The sequence below is a fragment of the Mus caroli genome, unplaced genomic scaffold (genome assembly GCF_978045245.1).
Source record: "Mus caroli unplaced genomic scaffold, Mus_caroli_1 scaffold_11, whole genome shotgun sequence".
NCBI lineage: Eukaryota > Metazoa > Chordata > Mammalia > Rodentia > Muridae > Mus > Mus caroli.
In genome coordinates, this window is record NW_028227266.1 from 109,890,487 (window position 1) to 109,908,328 (window position 17,842).

Sequence of the window (17,842 nt, forward strand, 5' to 3'; positions counted from 1 at the left end):
CACTGGCCTGCACGTCTCCCAGGTTCTCACCTAGACTCGAGTAGTACACGTAAAAGGCCCCCAATCACAGAGGATTCTCAGTTTCAATAACTGCAGCTATTTAACTGGTTGCATAGTATACAGCCTGCTCTACATCTCTGTTGGGCTCTTCGTTGCTAAAATTAGATGTTAGATCTTTGACAAAGAATTATTTAGATCTCTGCAAAGATGAACTCTGTACTTTTATCTGTTGGCAGAGGCAATTGCTGCCTGCAGCCCAGGGCGGTGGTTATGCGGTCAGGCAATACAGAGAATCTCAGATCTAGGATAAATAAATACATTTGACCCAATTATAAGGTATTTCAGTAGCTTTCAAGTTTTGTGGTGAAGTGAACAAATATACAGGATATATTTTATTTTCCTAACTGTAATTATGGGAAGAGGAAATTTTAAAATCTAAAAGTAAAACAAAACCCAGTACCATCATTTTGGAAGGAGGTACAAAAGCCACGCACTGGTGTTTGTTGCAATTCTTGAGATTGGTCTATTCCTGAGGTTTTGTATGCAGTGGGGTTATTGAGAAGCATATTGTTAACGTGACCACCTCCTCGGCTACATGTCATGATTACAGCACAACTGCATGTCGTGCTTTTGTAACACACATCTAACCTGTGGTGAGTGACCGCTGTGCCTACAACACCCAGCTAACCCACAGGAAGTGTCCTGAGCTTGTTCTAAGGTGTCATTTGTTGTTAAGGGCATTGACAACAGCAGCAAATGTTTAAGGCTTCAGAATCTAGAGTGTCACGTCACTTTACAGATAACTGCAGATAGAGCAGATGTGTGACTTTCCACCATTTTGGGGAAGAAGTTAGAGACTGACGGTACAATTTGAAAAGTAAGGAAGGGCTTGTCTAAGGGGCACTTCCCCAGCATCATGTGGGATGAGCATGAAAGAAGAGAATGCAGCCTCTCTAGGCTGTGCTGTAAAGCCACATGACAGGGCTTTAGAGCCAGAGGGAACTGCATTCGTCTTCTCCCTTGGTGGCTACTTTGGACAGGGAGATGAGTGGTGCAGGGCACAGGGCGAGCATCTCCATGAGGTCATCTATCCACTGCTACAGTCAGTGCTATGCAGTACTGGTGCTCACAGGCTAGCACCATGAGGGCTTTGTATAAATCACCCAGTCAGGCCAGGCATGTTGATGGACACATGCCTGTTTTCCCACTGTGGGTAGACACTGGAGGCCCAGGACTACATAGCAAGTTCAAGTCCAGCCTAGGCAACATGAGACCTTCTGTTAAGCAACAAGAACAACCAGGAAACACTTTTTAGCCACCAAGTAGCCAAGCAGTTGACCACTTTTGACCTGGTGATGAGATAAAACATTAAATGCATGAAAATATGCAGTAGAAGAACTGGTGCTCCCGTCAGGCTGCTGTGCTCCTTGCTTTCTCATCCTGGGTGTTAGAGCGTGGGTCCAGAGCCACCCACCTTTCCCAAACTCTGTAACTTGCCAAGTAAGCAGGCCTTCAAGGCTAGCATGTCTCTGAGGTGGGTGCTGCTGTTAGGCCTTCGTTTGTCAGATAGCTGTGTTGGATGACTATTTCAGGGCCCCAAGGCTAGAATTGAAACCCCTGACCTCTTACTCAGCTGGGCTAGTGTTCACTTTGTGTTTGTTTTGTTATTTTTTTTCTCATTTTCTCATTGTATCAGAAAAACAAACGACTTATACTCGTGTATAACTAAGTTAACATAAGCAGGTTGTGGAGATTCAGGTGATGTCTGAGTACTTTGCTCTAACACTGGGGAACAAGCAGACAGCCAGTATTTAAAATAATTTATCCAGACTCGCTTTTCTTTCCAAACTAATTTCATCTTAAAACACTAAGCATATTCTTAAGGAAACTACTCTCGTTTAACATGAAATGAAATGAAATGAAATGTGTGTTTTTTTGTTGTTTGCCAAATGAAAACATACTGAGGAAGTAAGGCAGGAAATTTTTGTGTGTAAAGATGGTCTTCATGTGATGAGCATGTCTTGCCAAGTTCCTGCATGAGCCCGCTTCTGTTTAAACTCTCCCCAGCTGTGCACGCGGGCTGTCCCCACTGCCTGGCCACCATCCCCAGGCTTCTAACCTCCTGCTGTAGGCCTTCCTGCTTATCGGATCAGTCACCTTTCTCTTGCTCTTTTTCTATGCTGTTCTTGCCCTTGCTACCCTGCCTAAAACCAGGCCCTAGAGAAACAGAAAGAACACATTGCCTGCCTCAGGAATGAGCGAGATGTGCTCAGAGAGGAGCTGGCTGACCTGCGGCAGACAGTGACGACAGCAGAGGTATGTCAGCCTGGGCCTTCTGCCCCTCCTCCTGCCTTACTTCTTTTCTGACCATAAACAACAGCCTAGATATGACGATTGAGCCGTTTCCTCCCCAGAGGTATATCACATAACTAATTTCTCATTAGCTTTTACCCATGGCAAACATTGTCGCAGAGATGCCACAATAGAACTTAGTTTCTGTGTGGATTATCATTTGTAATACTACGTTTTCCTTCTCCACAGAAACATGGCTTAGTTATAATCCCAGACAGCACTCCCAATGGTGATGTCCATCATGAGCCTGTGGTTGGAGCCATTATTGCTGTGCCTCAGGAAGCTGCTCAGGTCTTGGAGTCAGCAGGAGAAGGGCCACTAGGTGAGGCACTACTTGCTAGTTAGGCTTGCATTGATGCCGGGCTCCCAGCTGGGGTCAGGGGAGGTGCTGAGGAGGAATCTGGCACATTGCTCTCAGACATTCTTAATCTTGAGAAAACAGCAGTGGAGTCTTCATGAGGGGAGCACTGCAGGTTTACACACCTCTCCTTTTACTTAAAATGGGCTTTGTGCAGAGTCCAGTGTGCCCATCCTGCGGGCAGCTCAGGGCTGGCAGGACTTCCCAGCATATGCTTAGCCTCTTCCTGGCCCACATGGATTTAGATTCTAAGCTTATCCTAGGACTTTGCCACCACTTTTCATAACGAGAGATTGATGATGGAACAGACCGTACTGAATGAAGTGTGACTTCCAGAGCAGGGCTTGAGAGTAACCCTGGAGAGTGGGATGACAGCGTCTCTCCAGGAAGCCACAAAGGGGTCCAGCTCAAATGCTGCCCTATAAGATATCTTACACTAGGGGAAGAAAAACAGCACAAATAGATACGGTGTCATCAGTTTACATGTACTGTGTTCTCCTTTCCCTTGGGTGAGCAGAGGAGAGATCCTGCAGGCATGTTCACCTCTGACATTTAACATGAAGGTGTCATTTATAAGCCCACACTTAAAAGCCACTCAAGTTAAAGAAAAAACAAACCAAACCAAAAATCTCTTAAGTCAGTTTACTGTTGTTGTTGTTCCCATTTATGCCGTTCATAGCCTGATACTGTAGAGAACTGAAGACCACAATGGGCTGGCCCTTGTGGGTCCCTCCACCTTTGGGAACTGGAACTCACACAGCCAGCCTTATTTATTATGGGTTTACTGGCCAGCTGTGAACCGCTGCTTTAACTGAACTAGTGGTGTTTCCTCCGCATGTGGGGTCTGTTCCTGCCCAAGAAGCAGCTGCCCTGGGCATCTCCCCAGGCTGGAGCCCATGCTCTGTATGCTTGATTTCCTTGTGTTCATCAGTAAGTTAGCCATGGGTTTAAACATCAGTTTAAGCCACTCTGAGTTTTCTGATCCATAAAGCTTTGTTTCACCTTGAGGGCTAGAGTGCCTCACCCACCTGCTCCCACTTAGCCATTAGCCCACTGGTACCTTACTCCACACTCCTGGGTCCCACTCTTGAGTCACAGTCCTACCAAGAGTGGGAGACTCTAAAGACAACTGGGAAAAGCTTGTACATTTTTGTAGCAGCAGCAACAACAACAGCAACACCTGGTTTCCTCTGTGCCCCAGTTTGTCTCTAGGCAGAGAAACTCAGTGCTCTGGGAACAGATATTTTATTTGATAATTGTAACTGTCACTGGCTGGGAGTATGAATAAAAGTATTCTTTCTATTGCAGTGAAAGCCTTTGTGTCTTTTCATGTTCAGATTGTAAATAGTGTAATTTATTAGATGTTGGCACCTTTACAAGTTCAGTTTGCAGCCTTCCTTCCCACTTGTTCTAGATGTGAGGCTACGAAAGCTTGCTGGAGAAAAGGACGAGCTCTTGTCACAGGTAAGACAGCTACTCATCCTGTCACAGGTAAGACAGCTACTCACCCTATCACAGGTAAGATGGCTACTCATCTGAATCTATTAGTTTATCTCAGATAGGCGACACAGTGCTAATAAATTAGAATGCTCATTCGAAGTTAGAAATAGCTGGATGTAGTAGTGGTACATGTCTTTAATCTCAGCACTCAGAAGGCAGAGGCTGGTGGATCTCTGTGTGTTCAAGGGTAGCCTGGTCTACATAGTGAGTTCCAGGACATAGAGAAAACAAACACACAAAAAACTGAAAGAAAAAGTTAGAAATATATTTCTAATTTGGTACTCAAGTGACATTGAAAGGAAGAAAGCTAATTTATGTTTTGTGTCTCAAAAAAGAATGTATAGGATACATACAAAGCTTGCTGCCCCACCCTTCCACCCTCAGCCTGACCATCTCCACCCTCTTTTAGCTGTCTCTCAGTATGAGTCACTGACTGGATGATGCTGTTCCTTAAAGGACCATCTGTTGACATTGCTCTGTGGAAGACAAACCTCTGCCACACATGTGCAGCTTCCTGTTCCTGTAGCCTCTTAAAGGCCAGTCTGTTTCCATTTGCAGGACTTTAAATGTTGGCTCCACAGGAAGCCACCCTATATTCAATCTAGCTTTTCTTTTTTGTGTGCCATAAGCCTCTTTTCTTGTGTTTATCACAAAGTTAGCTTGTGTTTTGGACAGTAGTTTAAGCCCACTCAGGGTTTTTTTCTGACACATACCAGGGTTTCATCTTGAGCCTCTGACTTAACCCATCCTGGACTATAGAGACTTCTTCACTCCTGAAGTGCTAGCCCTTCAGGCCTGGAGAGACTGTCTGTGCTGTGGATGGGTGCTTTTTTTCTCAGTCTTCCCACCTTCCTCTTTCCTTCACTCTTTTGTTAGTATGTATTCCAGTAGTTTCCTGAGAAAGACCATGTGCACTGTTAAAAAAATTCCCATAACCCCAAAGGCATATGAAAGTGTCATTTTCCTTAAGTGTTTTCAAAGGCCCATTTCTTCATTGTCCTGTCTTTGAGGATAGTTGTTCAAAATTGTGAAGGCCTAGGCCTATGAGATGGCTCAGCAAGTAAGTGCATGGTGTGCAAGCAGATGACCTGAGTTCAGTCCCTAAAATTCACATAAGATAGGTGAGAATTGACTTCACAAAGATGTTTTCTGCCCTTTGTGTGTGTGTATACACATTTTGAGATTTGATCTCTCATAGGTCATGTTTCTGCCTTCCCCTTCTTTCCTTTTCTCTTTCTCTCTAGTATCTTGAAATTTCACAGTTAATGTGTTCAGAAGTTTTCAAGCATCATAATATCCCTTGTAGATAGATTCTAGAAACTCCTAGTTCTGAGTTGAAAAACTTGAGTGATTTTCCTTTTCTTCTGTCTCCTCTTCAGTCAGTCAGTCAGGGAATGGCGAGTGATACTCTATGGTTTGATAAATTACTCATGGCATGTGGGAAATTTAGATGAACAGATTGCTGTGGGTTTATCTGAAATATCCATGCCCTGGAAGGCCTTAGTAGGAAGAGGTCAAGCAATAGAATTTAGAAGCTGTATTATGTCTGAAAGGTTTTTGTGAACACATTTATTATGTGTTTCTCTAGCTGTATTCAGCTGTATGATACAGCCATGTAGTCAAGAAAGAGTTAGACTTCATCAGGGCAAAGGATGTAGTGATATATAAGACCATGATGGTCATGTTGAACCTAGAAGTTAAGCTGGATGACCAGTGTTGAGAGGACCTCTAAGTAGAGATTAGGTATAGTTGAAAGAAGATAGATCAATGACTGGAAGTGAATATGGCTGAGGATGTTAGGGCTAGGGTTTTTGAGAGAATGAACTGGGAGATGAGCATTCATAGGATGTGGAACTAAATAATCTAGGGAGTATGGCTATCTAATGAAGTCAGTTATATGGGCAAAGGAAAAAGAGGTGGCTGGCAGGATCCTTGAAGGGCAGGTGTTCAGAAACTGAGGTGCCTTATGGAAGCATGCCACTACCCTGGGTGTGCACTGAAGTGCCAGACACTTAAGATAGGGGTATTCTGGGAGTGCAAGTCAGGAGCTAACATGACAGGCACAGCACATCAGTATAAATATGAGGTAATTAGATACTAGTTTGAACAGATGAGAAGATTAAGAACAGAGACTTCAGGGAGTGAGTCTAGGCTAGTTCAGCAACAGTAAGGAAAGCCTGATAGCACTATTGCATTTCTAGGCTGAGGTAGGAGGCTGTGAAGACATAAGTAGCAGCACTTAGTGGGGCTACAGGAATGGCAGGACTCTGGGAGAGTACCCAGGTGCAAGGTGTACTCTGGGACAAGGCTGTGGCAGGAGCATCGGCTGGTAGGAGGCCGATGCTTCCAGAGGCATCGGAGAAGTTTGTGGGGTGAGGTTAGGCATGGCCAGGGCCTTTGGGGACAAGTGCTGAAAGGAGGGATGCCCCTTTGTAGGTGTGATAGAAATGATGAGATAATAACCAAGTTCTCTCAAAGCAATCCCATGGTGCAGAGGGCAGAGGTGCCTAGGAGGTATGCATTCCTCGAGTCAGCACTTGCCCTTCCCATTGGGCAGTGGCAGAACTAGTGTTTAGCCTCCTCTTGATCCCTGGCAGCAGAGTTGAGGTCACTGGGGAAACCAGCCACTTGTGTTTCCAGTTATTTTTGTATATTTAAAGGTATCTAAAAAACTAAAAAGTCCTAACTGCCCATGAAAAATTTCACTTTAATGAGAGTAGGACAAAACTACTCAAAAGATGTACTTCTGTGCAAACACACACAAGTAATAAAGAATAGAAGTCTTTATTAGGACACCTAGTTTCTGAGGCTCATTTTCTGTTTATATTAGTTTATATCAAATGCCCAGGACCATTTGTCTCATAGGCAAAATAGTGCTCAAGTGGTTTGTATGCTTTGCTAATTAAAGTAAGACGGATCTGCTTTGTTTATGATATGGCCCCTGGACTTCATCTAAGAGAATTGGGGTTAGGAGATGGTCTTATAGCACTTGGTGTGCAAGCATATGGCCTGGATTTGAATTCCAAGTTGTAGCCACCATAGCATGTTCAGTAATCCCAGGGAGTTGGACACAGAAGGTTTGCTGGAGTGTGGTGGCTAGCCAGCCTAGCTAAATTGATTAGCTCCAGGTTTAGTGAGAGATCCTAATCTCAAAATAACATGCACAACAATTGAGAAAGACATCTGATGTAGACCTCTGGCCTCCGTGTATGCAAACATACATGCATCCACACATGCAAACTCAAGACACTTATCTTCCATCCTGGCCTGGTAATTAATACAGGTCTAAAATCCTAACTACTTGGGAGGCTGAGGAAAGAGAATCCCAAGTTCAGGGTCTTCCTGGCTGCAGAGTGAATGCAAAGCCAGCCAAGCAACTTAGTGAGAGCCTATTTCAAAGTAAAACAGAGGGCTATGGCTACAACTCCATGTTAGTATTTGCTTAGCATGCCTGAGGCCCTGGGCTTCACCCTATTATTACCAAAGGAAGAGATAAAGAAACCGAGACAGACACAGATCTCTCTGATGACTTTTACTTCCATTCCAGATTAGAAAACTGAAGCTCCAGTTAGAGGAAGAACGGCAGAAGTGTTCCAGGAATGACGGCATGTCCGGGGACCTGGCAGGACTGCAGAACGGCTCAGACTTGCAGTTCATCGAGATGCAGAGTAGGTACCAGGGGACAGGCCAGACTGTGCTGGGATGCAGCATGTATCCCTGGAATAGAGTTGGATATGGGCTGCTGGACTGCAGGGGAGTTGTTCTAGTCATCTAGGAGCTAAATATGTCCCAGGGATGGCTTGGGCCAGTCACTGCTTGCATATGATCTCTGCCCTTCTGTGTGGGACTTTCTTCCATTTAAGCTTTTGCTTTAGAATTCATCTTGGAAAGTTAAAGATTTAAGATCAGCTTATATTAATGTTGAGCTGTTTCTCAAATTTCCTAGTTTTTAACAAAAATTCATCATTACATGAGATTAAAAACAAGGCTACAAAATAATTTAGTTTGTTTACCCAAGTTATGCTTCCTTTCCCTTTCTATGTTTAACTCCGTATCATTGGTTTGAGACAGGTCTTTTTACATAGTCCTAACTGGCCTGAAATCACTATGTAGATCAGGTTGGACTAGAATTCAGAAATCTGCCTGCCTTTACCTCTCAAGTGCTGGGATTAAAGATGTTTGCCACCATGCTTGGCCCATATTTTTATATGCATTGAAGTTTTACCTGCTGTGTGTCTGTGCAAGGGTGCCAGATTCTTTTGAATTGGAGTAACAGACAATTGTAAGTTGCCACCTGGGTGTTGGGACTTGAACTAGGGTCCTCTGGAAGAACATCTCTCCAGCCCACTCTTGTGTCTCCTATATTCACACTAAATCCCATAGTAGAGTTGTCCTAGCATCCATTTTTATTATAGTTACCCCATTGGTAGTGATACGTAACTTACAATAGGGGCTTTTAGTTTTCTAATTTGTAGTGGCTTTTCTGATAATGGACTTTAAAACTGTGGCTAAGAGACTAGGCCGGGGCCTAGCAAACACATAAGTGGATGCTCACAGTCAGCTATTGGATGGATCACAGGGCCCCCAATGGAGGAGCTAGAGAAAGTATCCAAGGAGCTAAAGAGATCTGCAACCCTGTAGGTGCAACAACATTATGAACTAACTAGTACCCCGGAGCTCTTGACTCTAGCTGCATATGTATCAAAAGATGGCCTAGTTGGCCATCACTGGAAAGAGAGGCCCATTGGACACGCCAACTTTATATGCCCCAGTACAGGAGAATGCCAGGACCAAAAAAATGGGAATGGGTGGGTAGGGAAGTGGGGGGCAGGGTATGGGGGACTTTTGGGATAGCATTGGAAATGTAATTGAGGAAAATATATTAAAAAAAAAAAAAACTGTGGCTAAGAATTGGACTTAGGCCGAATGAAGGAATCTAATAGTTTGAAACTTATTAGTAATAACTTCTGTGGCTAGTATCACTTCCTCTTTCAGACCTCAGGTCCCTCATTCTCCTTAATGAGTAGTTTGCATAGTGGGACAGGAACGTGACAGACTGTAGGAAGGCTAGTTATGAAGCTGGATGCTGAGCCTGACCAGCGCAGTGGATGCTGGCGGTCCCAGGCGGCACAAGTAGGTTTGGGAAGATTGCTAAAGCAGCAAGTTCAAAAGAAACCAAGTTGAAATGGAACATGCTAGCGTTTATAATTGCTTCCTCGAACCAAGTAGCTGTTGGTGGGCTTTGCAGGTGAAAGTTAAATGACCTGAGACCCTGCCTGGAAGCCAGGACTGGCTGCTGAAGAGGAAATGAGTAGCTGCTGGCTCTGAACTGCAGCTTGGCCTGTAGAATGAGTAGTTTCAAAACCATACACACATGAAATGAATAGACTTGTACACAGGAAGGAATCAATGTTGAAAGTGATAAAGAAGCTGTACATTTTGATGAGTTATTGGAGATATGAATGTAAAAACAGAACTATAACTTCCATGGCAGAGCTCATGACGGAATGTTCCCTGTACTCCCAGAGGTAGCCTTGGCGATAGCTACTTTATCTGTTTTTTTAGATAGTCTCATTGTACAGCCAGGCTGGCCTCAAACTCATGGCCCTCTTGTTTTGGCCTTCCAGTGCTGGGATTTGAGATTATAGGTAGGTGCTATCTCTTGTGGTTCCTGTTGCTTTAAGGTCATAGCAACTGTCCAGCAGCAAAACTGCTTGCACTGAACACCGCATGGCAGGCCTACTATTGTTCATGTGGAAATAGAAGGCCGTTCTTGGGATGTTTGAATTATTTCTTTTGGTGGGTTAGATATGATTTATGTTCCATAGACTTTGCAACTATATAATCATGGAGATGAGTGCATCTTATTGAGGCTGGTGAAGACTTGAGTCAGAGTGTGTAGGAGAGCAGAAACACTGCCCGGGAACTGCAAGGTATAGGGCTGCGTTTAAAGAGGCAAGGAGCCCAGAGGCTGCAGGGGGCACTGTTACCCTGTGAGCTTTCTTTCTCAAAGGTCTGTTTACAAGAGCAGTGGTTCTCAGTCTTCCTAATGCTGCAATCTTAATACAGTTCCTCATGTTGTGGTAACTCCTCAACCATAAAATTATTTCATTGCTATTTCCTAACTGTAACTTTGTTCCTGTTATGAGTTGCAATGTAAATATCTGGTATGCGGGATATCTGATGTGACCTCCCCAGGAGGGTCAGATGCATAGGTTGAAAACTGCTGGTCTAGAGGAAAAGTAGGACTTTGCTCTGACTCTTGGTCTTCAGAAGACTGCAGAGCACAAGTCTAGGAGCTTCTTGCAGTACATAGCATCCAGACACTGAACTGCATGTCCTCTGTATGCTTCTTCACAGCTTCATCTCTGGAGACAAGTATAATTCATTATTATCTTCTGTTTTAGGAGATGCCAATAGACAAATAAGTGAATACAAATTCAAGCTTTCAAAAGCAGAACAAGACATAGCTACCTTGGAACAAAGTGTAAGTAGTTTTGTGATGCACCACATGGTTTAAATGCCACTAAATGCGACCAAATGCCTCTCAGCCGCTTACATCCAAGTGGCTAGACCTTTGAGTTTCTGTGGGTGGCCTAGGTAGCTAGATCTTTTCAAAAGCTCTGTGTTATAGTTGAAAAACCCAGAGAACACCTGGTAGGGTAATCCAGCTTTGCATTTGCTCTAAAGACAAAGGACTGAGCCAGCAAGATGGTATAGCACAGACATTTGGCTGCTAAATCTAAAGGCCTGGGTTTGATCCCCAAGACACACATGGCAGGAGACAACTGGTTCCCACATGACTCTTCTTATCCTGTCCTAGTTAGGCTTTGTATTGCTGTGTAGACCAAATGCAACTTGTGAGTGAAGGGTGGGTTCATGCAGCTCGGCATCAAAACCAGTGAAGGGTGGGTTCATGCAGCTCGGCATCAAAAGCAGTGAAGGCAGAAACTCGAGCAGGGCAGGAACCTGGAGGCAGGAACTAATGCAGATGCCATGGAGGCGTGCTGCTTACCGGCTTCCTCCTTAAGGCTTTCACAGTCTGCTTTCTTAGACCTTAGGACCACCAGCCCAGGGATGGCAACACCCAATCAGCTGGGCCCTCCTTCATCAATCATTAGTTAAGAAAATATACTACAGACTTGCCCACAGTCCAGTCTTATGGAAGCATCTTCTTAATTGAAGTTCCCTCCTCTTAAAGTTGACACAAAACAAGCATAGACCTCTTGTGTGCTCACAGTAAATATATGTATTGATTAAAAAAAAAAAAAACACAGTACTTTGCAGCTGTCATTGTTTTTTGTAGATATTTCTATAGAGCATTTAAAAATAGTCCCTGTTAAGAAAAAGAAAAAATTTTCATATACATTTCATAAGCTGAAAGATTTAACATGGGAAATCGGCCCTAGAGTGAATGACTGCAACTGTCCTCCTTGGGATTCGTGGCTGCCCAGTGACACTGCACTTCCATCTTGGCTGCTGGGCAGTGGTGGCAAACTCTAAAGGCCTGTGTGCTGCATTTACAGATCAGCCGGCTTGAGGGCCAGGTGCTGAGGTACAAAACTGCTGCTGAGAATGCAGAGAAAATTGAAGATGAGCTGAAAGCAGAAAGGAGGAAGCTACAGCGAGAGGTACTGTACTAACATGTTTCTTGAAGAACACATTCCTAAAGACAAACTCTGTGGAGACATTTCACACTATTTAAGAAATCTGACTTTTGTCAAGTACAGTGGTGCATCCCTTTAATTTCAGCAGTCAGGATGCAGAAGAGCGGGCCTATCTCTGTTAGTTTAAGGGCAGTTTGGTCTACATAATAAGTTCCAGGCCAGCCATGGCTACATAATGAGATCCTTGTTTCAAGTAACCAAATCCTGGAAGACCTGGTAAACACAGCTCGGGGCCACTTGCCCTTCCTGCGGGCCTTGCGCCTGCACAGTGGCTGCCACTGACTTTGTAAAGCAGCAAATAAAAATGTATTTTTAGGTTTTGCTTCAGATGACATCAGGTTTTGCAGCTTTTACACATTGTGTGTTATGGTTTAAATAATTTTCAGCACCATTGCTTAGGCCTCTAGCTAGCTAGAGGAAGGTGGGAGCTGTTTGGGGACTCCATACATGGCCATTGCTATTAGTAGACCTCCCGTTTCCCAGAAGTGGAAAGGGTTGCTGGGCTTTCTTCTGACCACATAAAGTGACTGTGCCCTTTGTCTCCAGCTACGGACAGCACAGGACAAGATAGAGGAGATGGAGATGACCAACAGCCACCTGGCTAAGCGGCTAGAGAAGATGAAGGCCAACAGGACAGCCCTTCTAGCCCAGCAGTAGGAGGCGGCCCTTCTACCTGGGTGCTGCTGAGGACATTGCCTGGAGATACTGACTCTTTTGTACATTGACACAAGCCCCTTCAAGTACTGTTTTGAGTCTTGTCATTAAACAGCCACCTTTGTATTTTATAATTTATGAGAATGAAGCAGGTTTAATCGCTATTGATTTGGATTTTGTTTGTAGTTCACTTCTACAGTGAGAACTAGCCTGTGTTGTCTTTATTTTCAACATTCTAGAATCACGTTTTCTCACCATCTTCTTCCTGCCGCCTCGCTGACAGAGGCATTGGGTGGCCTTGCTGTGGGTTCTGAAGGATGGCCATTCTGAGCACTGAGACACTTGCTGGAGACCCCAAAAACCCAAGTGCCTTCTCCACAGTGTGGTACAGGCTTCAGAGACCAAGTGGCCAAGGTTCCTTCTCCTCTTACCAGAGTGTTTACATTTCAGTGAGGATGTGTTCAGCAGTGGGGAGTCTGTGTTTGACTCAAATTTATGTTTTGGGGGGGGGGGTAAGATATTTAAATTATATAAAAGTTTTAGAAAACAATATGGGGAGTGTATAGTAAACTTTGCTCCGTGGGGCAGAGCAAGTCCAAGCCTGTACTCCAAAGAGTAGACTCCTCAGTCCTCGCAGCCACTGTGCTGTTCCGTGTACTTCCATCTGCTGCTTCTCTGTGAAATGAAACCTCAGACAAGCTCAAGGGAGGAGGGAGGGACAGTGCAGGCAGGGAGGGAATCCGCCTGAATCTACCTATTAAAACACACCTTTCTGCCATCCACGGTTGGCTGAGGGCAGTCGTCCGTAAAGAAGCCTTTAGGACAAGTCACGGCAACCATGTACAGTCTTGCTCTTCTTTTCTCAAGATGAGATAATGTGGGGTACAGAACTTTGTTCTAGTGTTTTGAGAGAAAGGATGGATGTAGCCCGGCTGGTCTCCACCTCACAATCATCCTCATTGGGCCTCTCGGAGTGCTGGGAGTACAGGCAGGTACTTTCATGCCTGGTTCCAGAATATAGTCCTTAAGAACTTTCATCTTTAAAGAGCCCCGTTCAAGATACCCCTGCCCCTACTGTAACCACTTTATAGGGTTTGTGATTCTCATTTGTCAGAATCAAGGTGGTTTCATGGGAACGATTACTGTAGCTCAAAGTGTTTACAGAAACTATATTGAGGAAAAATCTAATGAATCAAAGCCTCTTAATAAATCTAGCCTTGGAACTAGATAATAAAATTAACTCAAAAGTGAATGATAATTGTCCCTTCTTCAGAGTCACTAGCCCTTCACTTTAAGGATATGGAAACTACATCCTGAGCTGAGACGATCCTGTGTATCTTCTAATAGGAGCAACAATTGTATGGGCAGGAATGCAGATCTGTCTTATCGTTTCTCAGCTACAATCTGGTCATCCAGCTCTTCACACCTAGAAGGCACCTCTTCCTTTCCACTGACGTCACTCAGCTTGAATCCCTCCTGGGCTCCTGAACCTTCCCTCTGAGGAGCCCCTGCTTGGCCCTAGCCCTTGTTTTAGTCTATTCAACTGAAATGGCTCTATTTCTTCATTAAGATAAATTGTTTTCTTTTAACCTTCTTCATTGCATCCTATGGTCTGTATTCTACTTTAAAATTCTGGGCATTTGTCCTTGGTCTGACTGTTGTATTTCTGTTGAGGAAGGCTGATGTTAAGGTAGCTTGTTTGGGCACTGAATAATGTATATTTTTATTACTGCTTTTAGAGAAAAAGCCCTGGCTAACTCCCAGTGGGCTAGATTTGACCACCCACCCCAGCAAGTCACCACAGTTTGATAGTGAAGGAAAATAATCATTTCATATGGCCATGTTGGGAGGAAGAGACAAAAAGGTCCCAGAAATCCAAATTAATTTTCCAAGTTTTAATGGTTCAAAAGAAGGAACAAAGGGGACAGCTGAGGTAGATATTGCTGACAAAGCAATTCATCTTGGACAGGCCAGTGATTTGACAGGTAATTAAAGTTCAGGTCCTATGAAAGGCTCTGGAGAAGTGGTTGCCGACATCTCTTGATAGTTTCCATGGCACACTTAGTTCCCTCTCCAAGTGTAGCCTCCTCACCATTGTTGGAAGTTTCTCATTCTGAGGGATAATCTGTCAGGAGTGTTATCTAGGAGTAGCTTTGGTCCTTTGTCATAAAGATATTTCTCACCACTCCTGTTACTCCTCAATTCCAAAGTTTCTCTGAAACAGAATGACTCAGGAGGGTAAAAAAGAAAAGATAGCCAGAGAAGGGCAAAGTAGTTGCTGAGGCCGCTGACTCTTTTTTTTTGCTTCCCCAGGATCTTCCAAACAAGAACACCTAGAAACATGTTTACAGCCACGAAGTGGGCTAACTTACCTCTTACCAGTTCAAAGATCGGGCAAGGGTGGTTTAAGTTTTGTCCCTAGTAATTAATTAGCTTTGATTACTGGTAGTGACGGAGTCTCACTGAAGTCAATACCAACACTCTTCCATACCGAGTTTGTAACTTTTCTCACTGTTGACCAAACACCTTACATGTAACGTAGGGATGGATAGATTTCTTTTGACTCACAATTTAAGAGTAAAGTCCATTATAAATGACAGAAGGTGTGGCAGAGCTCATGGGCAATACTTGGCAGATGGTGTTCGAGTAGAAAACCCTTTACTTAGCATGCTGGTCACACTTTTCAAATGAATTTGCATATCTACATGCAGAAGCTTTGGTGAGAGGAATCTTGACCTTCAAGTCACCTTTGCCATTGCCCAGTACATTAAGGTCCCTCTCTGAGTCTTTGTCTACACTTTCCTTTTCTGCAGCTTTAAATGTGTTCATCCTCCTTGTTTATGTTGTTTCTTTTCTCACCAGACTGAATATTTTTCATCTTTTCAATTCTGAATTGTCACTATTAACCTCAATAAGCACAGTGACATCCATGTCACCACCTAAAGGTTAAGCAGTTTTGAAACTGCCTCTGCCAAACAACTTACCATCAGCCTTACTCAAGGTCATGAAAAGACAGAGGCTGGCCTTTGCCAGCCCCCATTCCTGTCCTTGTTCTCAACCCGCATGAGCCATGCCCTAATGGGCTGCATTTCTCCTAACCTCCCACCAGAATCATCAAGTTCTGTTTACAATATTCCAAAGCTCCCCTAGCCTCAACTCCAAACTTCTACATCCCTCTTGTAGACCTGTTTCAAAGCCTTTATGCTACATGGCAAGTTTATCAGAGCAACAACTCTGGCTGTCTGCACCAGTGACAAGGGTGTCACTTTTAGGCAGGGTTCTCTACAGAAACAGAATTCATGGGATGTATAAAAGGGATTAACGGAGTAGGGGCTAGGCAGTCCAAGGATGTCTGCTTGCAAGCTGGAAAAGTAGAAAACTTGGTAGCTGTTCAGTCCACAAGGCTAGATGCCTTAGTTGGTCCAATCTGGCATCAATAGTCTGGAAGATCCCTGCATGGAGCCTTGGTACCAGGTCTACCTTGGAGGGCAAAGATGCCTGATGGCAGCATCAGGGTGGTACAGGCAGGTGTGTGCTTTTTTCCTGCAATCTTCTCATACCCAGATTATTAGAAGTAGTTCCTGCTGCCAATTGTAGGATAAGTCTTCCCCAATCATTTATCTGCTCTGGAAACAGTCACAGACACACCCAAGCATCTTTCCTAGGTACTCTAAATCCAATCAACTGACAAGACCCACATACGTGCTCTAGACTTTTTTCTTTTTTTGAGGCAGACTCTATGTAGTCTCAATTTGCTTGGAATTCACTCTGTAGCCCTAGCTGGCCTCGAGCACATAGATCTACCTGTCTCTGCCTCCCAAGTGCTGGAGTCAAGACATACACAGTGCCCAACCTTGGGATTTTTTTGCAAAACTGGAGTTAAGAAAGTTTTAAGATGGATTTAATTAAGCCTGAACCTTGAGGGATGAGATGCAAGAAACCTAAGACATGGACACGGGCTTCTCAAAAATTGCTGTTCCAGGGATTCTTTTAAAGGAATCTGAATGGATGAAGCTTGGTATCAGACAGCAGCTTTCCAGACCACCACCATCAGAACATGATTTGGGGAAACTTGAAGAGCTTTTTTTAAGAGTGTGTATAGAAATGCCTCCTCAGTGCCCAGAGGCTTTCAAACTTCTTTCTGACATCATCAACTCTACCCAGTATTTACTAGGTGAAAATCATTTTAAAAAGTTTTCCAATGTGCGGTTATATAAAAAAATCACACCAATACACATGAGTTTATTTGCAGCCAATCCACAGGTGAAGTACATTAAGTTGTAGCACCAATACTGGGATACAGAACAAGAATAGTGAGCACTGGAAACCCTGGAGCTTGGAAAACAAGTTCCTATTCTGTGGCTTCCAGATTAGTACCATACACTTCGCCTTGGATGGTCATGCAGTCTCTACGGTGGCTATGATTGTATTTAACACCGCTCAAAGACTTTGTATAGATCTGGCAGGTTGGCAAGCTGCAGGACATTGCCATCTTCTGTGAAATGCTTTGGAGGTAGGAGGTGTGAGCGGAAGGCTTTATAGATAATGTGCTCCACAGTCCACTTCCAGGGCTTTGACGTGGAGCCAGGCATGTCACTCTGGAAAATATATGACATACCACTTATCTCCCCACATAATGACAAGACAGGCACCTAGCCCGGAAAGGTCTCAGTGGTGAGTGTGGGTGTGCTGTGCAAAGCTTACAAAGCAGCCTCTGCAGGACAGTCTTGAGATCCCACAGGGCTGAGCAGAAGAAACAAGGTTTGTAAGGAAGCAAAGGAAGCAATTATTTGAGAGAGCATGGCCTATGGAAGAGACCTTTATCTCCTCTTCCTAACATTTCTGAGTCTGGCTCCCACCATATCTGGGGTGTCTGACCCCATAGAGGGTAAACTTGCATCACCATTGCTCAGTGTAAGCCTTGGATGCCTCACAAACAAAATGTTGTTTCCCAACCCTCTGGTTCCGATCAAATAAGCTTGACCCTTTCTGTGCTTCACCTTCCCCACTTGGGGCCTCAGCCTGGAACAAGGGCTAATTTCTGTTCACCACTGTATGCACTGAAAACCCTGAGCACACCAACTGTCCTGGTCAGTCAACAGACTTCACCATCACTAAGGTGTATGTATGCATTTAGCAGCTCCTGCCTCTTAGAAAGTCCTGAGTTTCTCCCTCCTCCTGAAATGTGAGTGAGCAATCCCATCTGACTGAAAACAGTGACAACAGGAGAAGCTAGGCTCTGTATCAGGCTGGCTTATGAGAGGGATGGTAGATACATGAGAGGGATGGTAGATACATGAGAGGGATGGTA

At 44.2% G+C, this 17,842-nt stretch overlaps 2 protein-coding genes across 24 annotated transcripts in view; one reads left to right on the forward strand and one right to left on the reverse strand.

Moving 5' to 3' along the window:
- Positions 1-12,695, forward strand: part of Lrrfip2 (LRR binding FLII interacting protein 2) — a 106,280-nt gene extending 93,585 nt beyond the window's left edge. For 11 of the 16 annotated variants that reach the window (XM_029481647.2, XM_085828085.1, XM_029481648.2 and 8 more), the window contains 7 exons: positions 2,215-2,316; positions 2,542-2,674; positions 4,125-4,174; positions 7,758-7,878; positions 10,618-10,697; positions 11,737-11,841; positions 12,424-12,695. In XM_029481647.2, the coding sequence (XP_029337507.1) occupies positions 2,215-2,316; positions 2,542-2,674; positions 4,125-4,174; positions 7,758-7,878; positions 10,618-10,697; positions 11,737-11,841; positions 12,424-12,534 (702 nt within the window). In that variant the 3' untranslated portion in view covers positions 12,535-12,695. The remainder of the gene's footprint in view (positions 1-2,214; positions 2,317-2,541; positions 2,675-4,124; positions 4,175-7,757; positions 7,879-10,617; positions 10,698-11,736; positions 11,842-12,423) is intronic. The other 5 variants (XM_085828086.1, XM_085828087.1, XM_021171485.3 and 2 more) reach the window with 1 other exon arrangement.
- Positions 12,696-16,735: 4,040 nt separating this feature from the next.
- Positions 16,736-17,842, reverse strand: part of Mlh1 (mutL homolog 1) — a 45,950-nt gene continuing 44,843 nt past the window's right edge. For 6 of the 8 annotated variants that reach the window (XM_085828080.1, XM_021172571.2, XM_021172572.3 and 3 more), the window contains one exon: positions 16,736-17,129. In XM_085828080.1, coding sequence (XP_085684206.1) covers positions 16,962-17,129 — 168 coding nt within the window. In that variant the 3' untranslated portion in view covers positions 16,736-16,961. The remainder of the gene's footprint in view (positions 17,130-17,842) is intronic. The other 2 variants (XR_015044503.1, XM_085828081.1) reach the window with 2 other exon arrangements.